Here is a 14,842-nt window from a genome sequence, read left to right on the forward strand (position 1 = left end):
GTAAAGAACATTCAGTTCGTTCAGAGGGAACAAAAGACACACGTAGAGACACACACTGCCTAAGACCTGGCCAAATATCCCTCTTACCCTGGAGAGGAGGGCAGCTGCGTTTCCTAGGTCATACAGGTTAACACTTATTTGCCTCCATTTTGGTTTCCCTGTTTTCAGCCCGAGAAAAACAAAGACAAACATGTTTAACTTAGTCAATTAAGCCAGACTCTCAGCGGAACTGGTTTCACTACCTGACCAGTTCCAAAGCAGAGAAGCAGGTCACATCTCTGACCATGCTGCTTTTGAAAGCTCCATAAGCCTCTTTAAAAACACTTCTACGATTATTTTATGTTTAATTACAGAAATATCAACCAAACAGGTGTTTTCAATAGGAAAACTAAAACCAAAGCCATTTTCAACTCCACAGCCGTAGTCCCTTCCCTCACATGGTCCCTTACATGATGCATACACATTCTCTTAAGATTGTGCTATATAAACAGTTTTATAGCCAGCTCTCCCCAAATCATGAATGCCCTTCCTGCCACAGCACCCCATATACTGGAGCAGAGCCCAAATCTCTCCAGGAAGACACAGAAGTCAGGAGAAGGAACTGAGGGGCTCTCAAGGTGGATAAACGCACTGAGCACTTGGTGCAATGTACAAGAGGTGGCATATGACCAGACACACTCAAGACCCACAGCTCTCAGGTGGCAGCTAGCCAAGCCTTTCAAAGCATGATGAAGAGGTTTTGACTCTAGACCTGAATTGGAGGCAAGGACAAAGGGAAAAGGAAAATATACGACAAGTCATAGTGAAACGTCTTAGTCTTTATTGAGAACATCTCAATCCTTTGTCTACATGTGACAGCATCTCATGCTCAGTTCCGGCTGGGCTCGGTGTGAGAGGAAGCTCATGCAGGCTGCAACATGTGGTATATACATAAATATACATACAGAGAACACTGAGGATTGTATCTTAGCAACACGTTTCTTGGCTGAATTACATTCATGTAAAGTGTCCAGATCCTAAAATCAAATTAAAATATATAACTCAAAGCCTGGAAAAGCAAACAGCTTTTAGGGGCTTATCCTTTAACATTCCACAAACTGTGCTTTTAACTCACTGTGTTCCATTCAGAAGAATGGCCCATCAGTTCCTTAAGTACCATCAGCTCCTGCTGTGGCTACAATTAAGTGCTTCTGAGGCTGGGCACTTGTCATTCAAACAGCAAACAGAAAGTATAGGCACTACCACAGAAAGTGTACTGAGGAGCCAGTCCTGATTGGTCAGACCTATGTAACTAATTTGCTCATGGTCCTTGGCAGGTCCCTAATGCCCCAGTGTGGAGCAGTTCACAGCTGTAGAGTGGGTAATCACCCACTCAGCCTTGGAGAGACTGTCACATGAAAGATAGAGACAAGGACACACACAAGCTGTGCACACTGAACATGTACACTCTGCCCTTCCCGTGATATAATCTGGGGCTGACAAGATGAAGGGATCTTCTGAGAGGTTCCCTCATTTTGAGAACTTACAGATGTGAATTTCAGCTCATTTGATTTCTTTCTGGATCAAAGTTATGACTGGGCAGAGCTGACAAGCTGCTCCTACACCGTGTGAATTTACTCTTAGCACAGGGTGATGCGCAGCTCACCCCACATTCCCGATCCTTTGGTGGCTGCCCACTTTTGGTGCACTTGTCTGAAACTAAAGGGGAGATGTGAGTTTAAAAACCAAGCGTCAACTAGAGGTCAGAGGAGCTGGGGGTAAAATAAATAGAGAGCAATGCCTTATGAGATGATGGCTTGAACTTATTTTCAATTAAAAAAAACCTGAAAGTTCAAAATAAGAAGAATGGTGAAAGACTCAGATTCATACTCAAAGTTCTTTGGTGTCCCTCGCTGGGAGAGGTGCTCCCTTGGTGTCTCTCGCTGGGAGAGGTGCTCCCTCAGTGTCCCTCGCTGGGAGAGGTGCTCCCTCAGTGTCACTCACTGGGAGAGGTGCTCCCTCAGTGTCCCTTGCTGGGAGAGGTGCTCCCTCCTGATACCATTAATGGACCAGGCCTAATGGGCACAGACATCCACCTTGCCTAGATCAAAGTGGAGAGCCTTGGCTCGGCACAAATGTGCTAGCCCACCAAGACTCCCTCATCATAATGACCTCCTATTTTGTAGCTAAGTTCTGTCAAAGTTGGGCCTGAATAATCCTCAGGGACACTATTTTGTGTTAGCTAATTGCACACAACCGAGAACCTCCTGACCTTTACCTGCTGAGGTATCCAGAACATTTTCCATCAGGTTCTTTATATGTCAAGCTTTCTGCTGAGTCTGTTACATTTAGGCCCTGGACATGGACTACCATCACGATGTCACCATGGTGACCTTCAGGAAGGCTTCAAAAAGCTGAGTGTCTTTTTGTTTTGTTTTGTTTTGTTTGAGATGGGGTTTTCTCTGTGTAGCCTTGGCTCTCCTGGAACTCTATCTGTAGACCAAGCTGACCTCGAACTCAGAGATCTGCCTGCCTCTGCCTCCCAAGTGCTGGGGTTAAAGGCCTGTGCCACCATGCCTGGCTGAGCTTAGTGTCTTAAATCAACATTTGCTTCCCTTTCCTCTGGTCACAGGCTGTTTGAGCTGCCATATCCCGGGAGCAGGGGAAGGTGGTACACTCCCATCGGCCTACTTCTCACCGCAGGATGCCTTCCAGGCTGTCTTCCTCCCTACCTCCAGGGCCTAAGTCAAGTCTAAGCAGGACCGGCCCCTGTGGTTTTAGATGCTATATGTTGTAACATTCACTTCCTGGTTGGGCACCCTTGTTATCTGACATGGAAAGCCAGGCATAAGACATGGTTTTTAGTATATGTGGGATATACTTTTGCTACACGTTAAAACCAAGATGTATTTTAAAAAACAAACAACAACAACAAAACAAAACAAATAACCCAACTAAATCCATCTCCCCATCTCCACTAGAAAAAATATAGTTTAAAAACAAGAGTAAGAACCACACCAACATAGTGCTTTTCTTTCTGGAAACTGCAAGAGCCTGTGGGGAAGGGGTGGCACTATGATAAAATGAGACCCCTTCTCTAAGGAGCCCCAGTGCCTTTCACCCAAACAAGGCCCTGCCCTGCCATAGCACGCAGGGCCCTGCAGTCCTGACTGGGAGGGCTTGCTCTTGTCAGGAGGGCAGATGGTGAGCGGGAGATACCTGTGATAGCACGTGTCAGTAGGGAGTTCTGGTAGGACCTTCATGCCATGATGGACAAGCCCCACAGGATGAGGATCATGTGAGATACTCACAAGGACAGAGACAGGGCTCCTGACACGGATATACAAGTAGGTCTCACTTGAGCAACAACACACAGCCTCTTGAGCCTGCTGGGCATCTGATGGAGCCCACAGTGGTTATGCTCCTTCTGGTTTTTCTCAGTGTGTCAAGGACACAAGCGCCTGGGTGAACAGCTCAGAGCCACGCAGCTGTCAGTGCTCTGGATGTGGCTGTGGTGGATGTATGCCGTGGGATGGGTCTGCACCTTCTCTGCTCGTGACCCTGAAGCTCTTCAGAGCAACCTGCTGGACCAGGCTGGCATGTTGAGCTGACAGCTGCAGCTCCTCCTCCCTCTACTCCTCCCTAATCCTGAGTGGAAGCAACAAGGCACCTGGGGCAAGTCTGAGCACAGGAGGTCCAGGCGGTCCATCCAGGGCCCTGGGGCCACCCTGTGCATAAAGGGTGCTGAGCGGCATCTTGGGCTTCAGCCACAAGATGCCAGTAGCACCCAGGCCTGCCTGTCGAGACACCAATGTCTGGTCTGCAGCGCTCCAGCCTCACACTGTCTTACCAGCTTCAAACCTGAATATTTTCCTTTTTCAAACGCATGTCTGATAAAGCTGGAAGGAATAATTTAATAGTATGCCTTACCTGGCATGCTCCAAGAATGGCACCTGCTTAAATAACTCTTTCCATCCTGTGATGCTTTCTGAGTAGCCAGTGGTTCCCACCCACCAGATCCCACAGAGGGAGCAGACGGAAGGAAGGCTGTGCTCCGTGTGCATAGCCACCCTATTGAGTTCTCCTAGTCACAGACCTCTCTGGTTAGAACTTCCCAATGATGGCCAGCCTGTGCAGGCTATGGACATATTTCATCTTCAGTTAACCAGAAGCAGATCGAGTTTTCCATTATTTGAGCCTAACCAGGGGCATGGAAGTTTCTAGAGGCAGCTGAGGCGGCAGATCCAAGGTCATTGACTCTGTAGGACACAGCATCCCTGCTGCAGGGCTAGTGTGTGCCAAGCTCATACCACATCATGCTGGGGTCACCCCAGGAGAGCTGTTGAAACCTACTGTGAGAACCTAACTGTGAAGGACCTACGGAGAGGAGCGGCCACGCACAGATGTGCATGTGATGGTTCTCTTCTACTTCCTACCTCTAGAGTGCTCTTTCACATATAAACGCTTTTTTTTTGCAATTAAAATAATGTGGCATAAAAGTGACCTGACATAATTACTTCTTATTTTATAAATCTCATTCCTAGCTCTGAATAAATTACTTATTCAAGAATCTCACACAAGGTAATTTCTATTTTCCTATACTCGAGGAAGCCCTACTCAGTAGAACTCAATGTCTAATGTAAACTGAGATATAAAGCGGTCACTGGGTAGCTCAAGAGGGGAAATGTGTGGCAAGGGGTGGTGATGGGCCCCTGTGCCCCCCATGCGCCCCCACTGTGCACCTGATCCCCATTCACAGATGTGAGGTGCCCGGCACCCTACACATCCCCATGCTGCCCTGTTGGAGTGAGAGCTGCTGGGGATGGTGCTTGGTGTCCAGTGGTTCCCCCAGACTCCCCATGCCCTCTCCAAGGTGCACACCTGTCCCAGTTCAGATGCAAGGCTCTGGGGGACGATTCGGCACTGCAGCCTCGCACTCTGTGCTTGACACCCGCCTGGCTCAGGGAGTGAGAGAGAACTGGTCCTGCTCTGTGGGCTTCTCCACCCAGGCGCCCAGCCCTGCCTTGATGAAGGCAGTGAACAGACGTGCCTTGGCAGCCTGGTACTCCTTCGCTGCCAGCTTGGATTCGTGGTATGTGGTGGGTTTAGTGATCTTGGTGCGCAGCAGGTGGGGGGGAACCTGTAGAAGGACACATGCACACGTGAAGCAACTGTTGGAACAGCAGCAACAAAAGAGAAAGAGACTAGCATGACGGTCACACATGATGCTCAGGGTTGTGCTAGTTTGTGAAAAAGCAAACAGAAGGTGGTGCTCTCCTAGATGGTACCCACGAGAGGCCAGGCCTAAAGCTCAGTTTCCTGTCTAAGCAGTGGCCTGCAGGCCAGATAGATGGCTGCAGGACCCACGCTTCTGGTAGGTCCCCGGGGACAAATTCCCAGAGTGATATATGCCTTGCCATGTGGCAGAGGCTAGATGTGTCCTGCAAAGACCTTGGGTCACCATGACAGTGGTTGTCTGTCCCCATGAGAATGGTAGAGTTTGTCTAAGTCCCACACCACTGCTCTGAGCTGGCCTCCATGCCCCCAACAAACACTTAGACAAGAACGAACGTTATCCTGCCTCATTATCTGATGTTTTGCTTGGGGGGAAAGGGCTCTGCAGCTAAAGTAAGTTTCTGACCCTTGATAAAGGGAACAGAAGCCAGCATAGCACTGCTCAGTGGCCGCCCTTCTTTTTCACAATTCCCAGCACAGTGGCACGAGCAGTCTCCTTCCCCCGTGGCGGGACAGCAGCTAAGACTGCAGGGGTTGGGGAGGAAGCTGCCTGTGAGGCAGCCCTCAGGCTCCTGGAACCAGGGCCATACTTCTAAGCTAACAACAATCTGAAGAAATAAGAGTTTTCGAGTGATCTTGTGAGGAAGTTGCAATGACGACATGATGATGAAAACCATGAGGGATGGAAGGAATGGAAACGGACACGCTGGGGGAGGTAGGCCGACACCCAGTGAGGGTGCCTCAGTACCTTGCCGTGGACACGCATCCAGCGACAGTACAACGCGTGCTTACACAGGCGGGATGGGCGGCCTAGCTCGTCCTTCCCTGTTGTGGCATTGATGACCTCAATGGCAGAGTCGCCCACTGTCCAGTTGACACTGAAGTTGGGTGCCTTCCCTGGCTGCCGTGCCTCTGCATTGCTGATGCCTGAAATTGAGAAGATACAAGAGGTGATTTGAAGTTCTTGTTTCCCACCGGGAAGAAGGAGGTGCCCAGCACAGCACACAGTTCAGAGCTGAGAAAGTATATCATACCAGGACAAGGCACACAACTGTCACAAGGAGGCAGCTGAGCCTCCCAGTGTGCTGGGACTCTTGGTGGCCCAGGAAAGGATAGAGCTGAGAAGGCAGAATTGATACATAAATATATACTTGTCTGCTTGTCTGTGAGGGGCAAGAGGACAGCATCTGATAGAGCCTGAATCTATAAGATTCCCTACCAAGCATGTCTTAGCTCTCCCTAGGGGCCTACAGGGTTAGAAACCTTGCCAGGGACACAGGGACTCAGGTTCTGTAAGGTGGAGCCAGCAGGGCTGCTCAAACACTGCATACAGTCCTGCCACTGAAATGCCATATATCCAGGCCATTTGGTCTCACAATCCAGCACTCCAGGTGTGCAAGGAGCCCTGGGACTTAGCAAGTAAGCACAGGCATAACCATGTACTTAAGTTATTTCATTGTAACTAACCACAGGCTTGATTTGAGGAGTGAAAGGGAACTGAAACCACACATTTAAATCCTTATGCTGTACCTTACGATACAGGACATGTAGACGCTGTGGCCCTCTCACAGCCAGGGTTACTGAGAGAGAGTGGCATAGGGACATAAATGCAGAGGTAATTTGAAGACGGGAGAGTGCCCCTGAGCCGGAGGATTCATCTCAGCATGCTTGTTACTCAAGACTAACGACTTCTTAGAGGAAGAAGTACCTTGCACACACACACAAGACAGAGACAAAGCCCTGAACCAAATGTCTAGTGAGGAACCAGTGTCTGAGACTTAATCACAGGATGCAAAGTGCACAAGAAAATACCAGAGAACCCTAGATGTGAGGATAGAAGCTACTCAGAATGAATTCACACACACACACACACACACACACATACATGCACGCACATGTACACAAATACACACATACAACACATGCGTGTGCGCACACACACAGGCACACACACACACGCATACACATGCACACACATGTACACAAACACACATACACACACAACACACGCACATGTGCGCACACACACAGGCACACACACACAAGGGGGGAGGAGACAATATGAGAATAGGAAATCATCAAGATGTGAGACAAGCATCAATTCTATGTGTAACTAGATTTCTTAAAGAGATGAGGCACAAAAAATAGGAGGAGAGATGAATAAAATCTTCCCATATTCTAAAAAACTGGCAAACTACAGAACTAAGACACCCAGCAAACCCCAAGCATAGAAATAGGAAGAAAACCACATCAAAGCATGTCATGATAAACCGCTCATCATCAGCATAGAGTGAAATCTTAAGCTCAGCCAGAGAAGACACACAGAGGAACCAAGATGGGCTGGACAATGCAGATAAGACCACGGGGCAATGGCTCTTGAGTTCTAAAAAAAGCACAAAGCCCCTACCATCTACAAAAATACACTAGCTCAGCAAAATGTATTTAAAGATGAAAGCAAACTACACTTTCAGACATACTGACGCTGAATAATTAATTCATTGTCACAAGACTCTTAAAAGGAATGCAGGAGAGTTATCCAGTCAAAGGGGGAGATGATGGCAAGACCCATACAGTGGGGGGAGGGGGAGAGGGAGGGAGAGAGAAGGGAGAGGGGGAGGGGGAGGGAGAGGGGAGGGGGAAAGAGAGAGGAGGTAGAGGGAGAGAGAAGGGAGAGGGACAGGGACAGGGACAGGGACAGGGACAGGGACAGGGAGAGGGAGATAGAGACACAGAGATAGGTAGAGAAGAGGCGGGGAGAGAGAATCCTCTATCATTTAAATGCCTTTAAATGTTAATGGAATCTTGAAATTAAAGTAATTGTGTGGGATTTTTAGCACACACAAAAAATAAATTGTGACAATACCACAAAGGCTGGGGGAAGAGAAATGGGAGCATCTATTGTAAGAGTCAAGGGGTTGTTTCTGTGTGTAAACTAGGTCAGTATCACTTGAAGGCAGACTGTGGTACATTAAAGATGTATATTATACCCCCCCCCCCATTTTCTTCCAAAACAATGTTTCTCTGTGTAACAGCTCTGACTGTCCTGAAACTCACTATGGAGACCAGGTTGGCCTCAAACTCACAGAGATCCCCCTGCTTATGCATACCGTAGTGCTGGGACTAAAGGCGTGAGCCACCACCATCCAGCTCATAAACCCTTTAAAGTTATTAAATCTACAAAAGTAACAGCTGAAAAAGTAAAAAGGAGCTAAAATATGATCAACAAATACAGTATTATGGTAAGAAAAAATGGAAAGGAGCAACAAGAAACATTTGGACAAACTAGAAAATAAATAGCAAAAATAACAGAGTTAATATAATCACAATAAAAGTAAATGATTCAAACACCGCAGTGAAAGGAAGAGATATCATGTTTAAAATAAAAACACTGAAAATATACATATGCTATCACTAATCAGAAGAAAGTGCAGGTTGGTCACAAAGCAGATCATAGAACGAAGGACATTTCCAGAGATAATGGTCATCAATGATAAAGGAGATGGTTCATTAAGAAAAGTCAACAACTCTAAACTTTTATGCATTTATCACAGAGCTAAAAAATACATGAAGTAAACACTTAAGTTAGCAAGAGAAATAGACAATCTATAATTCTAGTGAAGATATAGTTAATATCTTTCTCTCATGAACTGTCTGGTCCAGTAGATCAGTAAGAATATGGAAGACATGACAAACTCAGTCAACTTTGTTGAGATGACATTTATAGGTAACTCTACCTAAACAAACAAACAAACAAAAACCAAACTGATATTCTCACAGAACATGTATAAAGACAGATATAAAAAACATATTTATGCCAGGCAGTGGTGGTACATGCCTTTAATCCCAGCACTTAGGAGCAGAGGCAGTAGGGTCTCTGAGTTTGAAGCCAGTCTGGTCTACAGAGCAAGTTCCAGGATAGCAGGGATATACAGAGAAACATCATCTTGAAAACATACATACATATATACATACATGTGTGTGTGTACTGTATACATATGTACATAACAGAACACACATGTGGTAGTCAGAGGACAGCCTGTGCTAACAGTTCGTCTCTTTACACCATATGCACCCAGGGATCCAACACAGGTCATCAGGCTGGGCCGCAAGGGTCTTTAACCACTCGCCATCTCACTAGCCCAATACAGAACACTGCTGCCCTGTAAGTCAATAAATTTATTTTTTATTTTTATTTTTTGAAGTCAATAAATTTAAAACGACCTAGATTATAAAATGAAAGTCCATTTGAAATTGGTAACACAAACACTCTGCAACCCTCTAATATTCTAAAAGTAAACAGCACACTTGCAAACAACCTACAGACAAGGAGTTTTGAAATGATTGAACATGAAAACACAACATAATGATATTTATGAATGCTATAAAAGAGGTAAAAGACAATGACCTCTGCTAGTGCCTTGAAGAACTGAGAAAGAGCAAGCAACACACTGTGTGCACAGAAAATGATATAATAAAGATGAAATAGAAGTAATAAAAAAACCCAAGAAAAAAATAGGGAAAATTGAAAGATGATTGAAAGAATTGATACTGTTAGGCTGACTGGAAAAAGACAACGCAAACCATTTGTCTCAGTTAGGGTTCCTATTGCTGTGGTGAAACACCATCACTAAAGCAACTTGGGGAGGCAAGGGTTTATTTGGCTTCCTCTTCTACCTCACTGTTTATCATGGAAGGGAGTCAGGACAGGAACTCAGGCAGGGCAGGAACCTGGAGGCAGGGGCTAACGCAGAGGCCATGGAGGAGTGCTGCTTACTGGCTTGTTCCTTGTGGCTTGCTCAGCTGCTTTCTTATAGAACCCAGGCCTGCGCGCCCAGGAATGGCCCCACCCACAGTGGGCTGGGCCTTCCCCCATCAATCACCAATCAAGAAAATGTCCTACAGGCTTGCCTACAGCCCTATTTTATGAAGGCATTTTCTCAGCTGAGGTTCCAGTCTTCCTGATGACTCTAGCTTGTGTCAAGTAGACATAAAACTAGCCAGTACAATCACCAGGACCAGGGTGGGACACAGTGCCACTAGAGGTGCCACAGAGATTAAAATGTTAAGATGAATATCAGGGACACATTTATACCCACATTTCACAAATCAGATGAAATGTATATTTCTTCAAGATAAAATCATCAAGTTGGGGCTGGAGAGAGAGCTCAGTGGCTAAGAGCACTGGCTGCTCTTCCAGAGGACCTGGGTTCAATTCTCAGCACCTACATGACAGCGCACAACTGTCTTTAACTCCAGTTCCAGGGGATCTGACACCCTCACATCTATGCACATAAATAAAATATTTTTTGTTTTGTTTTTTTGAGACAGGGTTTCTCTGTGTAGGGCTGTCCTGGACTCACTTTGTAGACCAGGCTGGCCTCGAACCCACAGCGATCCATCTGCCTCTGCCTCCTGAGTGCTGGGATTAAAGGCTTGCGCCACCACGCCCAGCTCAAAATAAATAAAAAAAAAAAATCACCACGTTTACTTAAAGACAAAGATTAAAGAAATAACAGACATTGAATTTGTAACTTCCTGTGGCTGGAGAGATGGCTCAGTGGTTGGGAGTATTAGCTGTTCATCCAAATGAGCTGGGTTCCATTCTTAGCACTCACATGGGAGCTCACAACTGTCTGTAGCTCAGATACTCTAACACAGACATACATGCAGGCAAAACACCAATGCACATAAAATAAAACTAATAAATCATTAATTTGTAAGTTCCTTATTTAAAATAAAATCTCTACCAACTGGCTTCACTGTGAATTCAATTAAACATTTAAGAAAGCATATTAACCCCAAACAAACTCTTCCAGAAAACAAATGGGAAAGAGCCACATCTCAACTCATTTTATGCCTGGTAAAGATATTAAAAACAGAGCTGGGCATGGCGGCACACGTCTTTAATCCCAGCACTCGGGAGGCAGAGGCAGGTGGATCGCTGTGAGTTCAAGGCCAGCCTGGTCTACAAAGCAAGTCCAAGACAGCCAAAGTTATACAGAGAAATCTTGAAAAACAAAAAACAAAACAAAATGAAAAGATATTAAAAACAAAAACAAAACAAAAAAACTACAGCAGCCTTGCAGCTCAATGTGGTAATGTATACCTGCAATTCCAACACTCAGAGGGCTGGGGCAGGAGGACCAAGAATTCAGGTCAGCCTGGGAGACACAGTAAGACCTGTCAAGAGAGTAAAGGGGAGAAGGAGGGAAAGGAAGAGATGGAGAGAGAAAGGCAGAGGAGAGGTGCTCTTACACGCTCTCTAGAACTTTTCAAAACACAGATTTGGTCACCTACATGGCTACCTACAAAACAAGAATGGGCACTGCTCAAAAGGGAAGTATCACAGACGTTACCCTGGACAACTGGTTCAGTGTTACCTAGCAGCTGGCTGCACTGCTTAAGTAAACAAGGTATGGGCAGGGCTCTTGCCAAGAAGCATGTGTGCTGGCCCTACCCAGCATTTAAACAGCTAAGACAGCTTCCTGACATGTGTTCAAGCTGCAGACTCGCTGGACAACTCTGTAGCGTTTTGGGCTATGTACTGAATCAAATCATCTCCTCTGAGAACGACACCCTTTGAAGGTTCTCACATGGATCCTTGCTTCTGACTCGTCTTAGGATGTGCGACTGCTTCTTCCTGGGGTTGCTTCTGAGCTATCCTGCTGCTGAACGGAACATGGCAAGACAGTTCTTTTTCTGAGGGGAGGAGGGATGAATGTCCACTTAGCTGCAGTCTGTGGGAATCTCTGACCATAATGAAACTGGACTGCTTATATACAAATGGCTATTTGTATTGTGTCATCTTCCTTTTCAATTGCATTACTTCTGTGTGACAAACCCAGAATAAAGGACCACTGTTGAACGGAGCCTATGCACTAGACCTGCACTGCTCTACATCAAAGCTAACTGGTCAATTAATAAGAAGTAAAACTCTAAACTTGCAAACTTTGCCCCTTATAGTCTAAGTTAAGTAAACTGCCATCTTTAACAAAAACAGAGCAAATAAGGCAAAAAGAAAATAGCTAGCCCAAGGTTCCAATCTAACTATATACTTTAGCTGAGCAGAAGGCTAGAAATGGTCACATGAGGACATTTCAAGTCTCCGGGGCTGACACATCATGAGAACGGACACCCATGAGCAACTTATCTCTCTGGGGCTGCAAAGAGAGAACTAGGGTAATGAGGTGATCATAGGCCACCGTGCAGAAACCAATAAAACAGGAACGACTTGGCTGGTAATGAGAGTCCCCAGTTGGTGTAAATTAAGTGTGCTAAATAAGAACTTTTAACACAGAACTTGAGTGAAACTGTGAATTAGCCTAGGAGAGATGGCACTGACAGTTTTTCTCATTTGCACTTCAAAGGCACGTTCTAATAAGTTCTTCACATAACTGAGTGATAAGAAATGATATACTTTCACAGGAAATAAGAATTAATTCTCCTACACATTTAATTCTCCTACACATTCTATATGTAATGACCAGTAAAGATAGTTATGATCACTAAGGGTTCATGTTTTAGAAATTATTATTAGTCCTTATTAGTGGATTAAGTAAGGGAAAGTCTTTATTCTGCAAATAAGAAACTGAACACCCCACTCCTTCCTTTCAGGGGACCTGACTGAGGGACTTCACATGGAAGACAAGTGCTCTATCACTGAGCTACCTCCTTAGCCCCAAGGCATAAGCTGTAAGGGAGGTCATGTATCTGCCCATGGTGGCCCAAAGAGCCACCAGACATGGGTGGGAGGGGCCTCTTAGCAGCTGTGTCCACTGACAACCAATTCCTTAAGCCAGGAGCAGGGTAGCTGTGGACTGTCACCCTTACTTTCTTTACAAAAACTGGCTTGGGCCAGGTGTGGTGGCGTAGGCCTGTAATCCCAGCACTAGGGGAGGCAGAGGCAGGTGGCTCTCTTTAAGTCTCTGTTAGTTCAAGGTCAGCCTGGTCTACAAGGCGAGTCCAGGACAACCAAGGATTCACAGAGAAACCCTGTTTTGAAAAACCAAAATAAATAAATAAATAAATAAATAAATAAATAAAATAAAAAAAAAGAAAGAAAGAAAGAAAAAAGAAAAAAGCTGCTTGTGAACCTACCAGGATGAGTACAGCTTCCCCAAGGCCAGGCAGTCTTACTGTCTCCCCAGAGCTCCCTCACACACAGGCTGCCCTTTTGTTTGTCCATTCTTGTGACAATATTGCCCTTAAAACTAGCACTAAGGAGCCCAGTCCATGCCAATACCATACTAGCAGCCTGTCTGTCACCCAGGACGTAGAGTCCTTCTGTGGGGGCAGTCACTACCACTGGACTTCCCTCTTGAACCTCAATGAGGCTTGAACAACGGCCTTGGTCAGAGGAGGATGGAAGTCAGGGAACCTATTGGACAGGAGCGGACATCAGGCTGCCCTAAAACATACATGTGGTGGATATGCAGCTGCCAGGAAAGAGCTGCTGAGAGAGCTGGAGAGGTTGCTGCTTCCAATTACTAGGAAATGAAGAGATGGCTCAGGAGGTAAAGTGCTTTTGCCACAAGCATGAGGGTGAGGACCTGAGTTTGGATCCCCAGCATTTGCAAAAGGTGTGGCCTCATGCCAAAGCCCAGGGTGCACCAGGAAGTTCTCAATGATATATGTTCACAGAGAATAAGGATTAATTCTCCTTACTTCAAGTACACACATTTAAAACAAGGAAAACAAGAAGCAGCCCAGTGGTGTGTGTGTGTGTGTTTATTTATGTTCCTCCCTAAAGATATGGTACATTAGCGGTCATCTCACAGGTAAAAGGGAGGAGGCAGGGTTTCTCAAACACACCACCAACTGTAAGACATGCTTGAACTTTAAACATCTGCGCGGCCTAGCTAGGGGCTGACAGAAATTGACTGCTGTCCCAATTGTCCCTTTGCTCAAGCCACAGTTCTTATAAACAGGGACCTTGACTCTAGAGAACTGCAAAGGCTCTGCTATGACGGGGACTTTCCAAAAGTGTGACCTCACAAATCGAAGAGGATACCAAGTTCTCTGACTGCTTTTGTTTCTGGTGACACCACTATGGTATCTGTCTCCATCTTCACCTCTTCGGGGATCTGATGTGCTATGGACTGTGGAAGCAGGAGTGTCTGCCTGCCCTCTACGCAGTCCCTGGGTCACCTGACTTGCTGTTGGGCCATCCTTTGCCAGCCTCACAGCATCCTCACTCGAGCAATACAGAGGCGACACCCTGCACTGCTGTTTGCAAGGAAAACATTGGAAGCAGCTGTACCTTGCAGTGAAGGGTGTGCTGCCGTGGCTCACACTCTGCTTCCTGAAACTGGGCCGCACTCCTGAAGGATCAGGAAAGGCACCTGGCCCATCCCAATAACTTGGCAAAAGAAGAAACTAAGGCACACAGGATACCAACGAGGCAGCCAACAAAGGGTGGTGACCCAGGCTTTCTTTGACACCTACAAAGTCAACCTTGTTGGCTGCACTGCAGGTGTGGTCTATGGGAATGTAGGTAGGCTGGGGGCAGGGACTACAAAAATGAAGAGTCACGAAGGTCTCAGGGAGCAGAGGTGATGTGAGAAGAAAAGGTGAATATTTTCTTTCATATGCTTTGCACTCTCAAAAACCAGGAACACAATAGTAACTT

At 46.1% G+C, this 14,842-nt stretch overlaps 1 protein-coding gene across 6 annotated transcripts in view; it reads right to left on the reverse strand.

The window, feature by feature from the left end:
- Positions 1 to 797: 797 nt before the first annotated feature.
- ADARB1 (adenosine deaminase RNA specific B1) overlaps positions 798 to 14,842 on the reverse strand; it is a 127,873-nt gene continuing 113,828 nt past the window's right edge. For 5 of the 6 annotated variants that reach the window (XM_084754302.1, XM_084754300.1, XM_084754301.1 and 2 more), the window contains 2 exons: positions 5,963 to 6,141; positions 798 to 5,119 (listed from right to left, as the gene is read on the reverse strand). In XM_084754302.1, coding sequence (XP_084610428.1) covers positions 4,940 to 5,119; positions 5,963 to 6,141 — 359 coding nt within the window. In that variant the 3' untranslated portion in view covers positions 798 to 4,939. The remainder of the gene's footprint in view (positions 5,120 to 5,962; positions 6,142 to 14,842) is intronic. The other variant, XM_084754299.1, reaches the window with a different exon arrangement.

This window comes from Acomys minous (genome assembly GCF_964271855.1).
Source record: "Acomys minous genome assembly, chromosome: 13".
Classification (NCBI taxonomy): Eukaryota; Metazoa; Chordata; class Mammalia; order Rodentia; family Muridae; genus Acomys; species Acomys minous.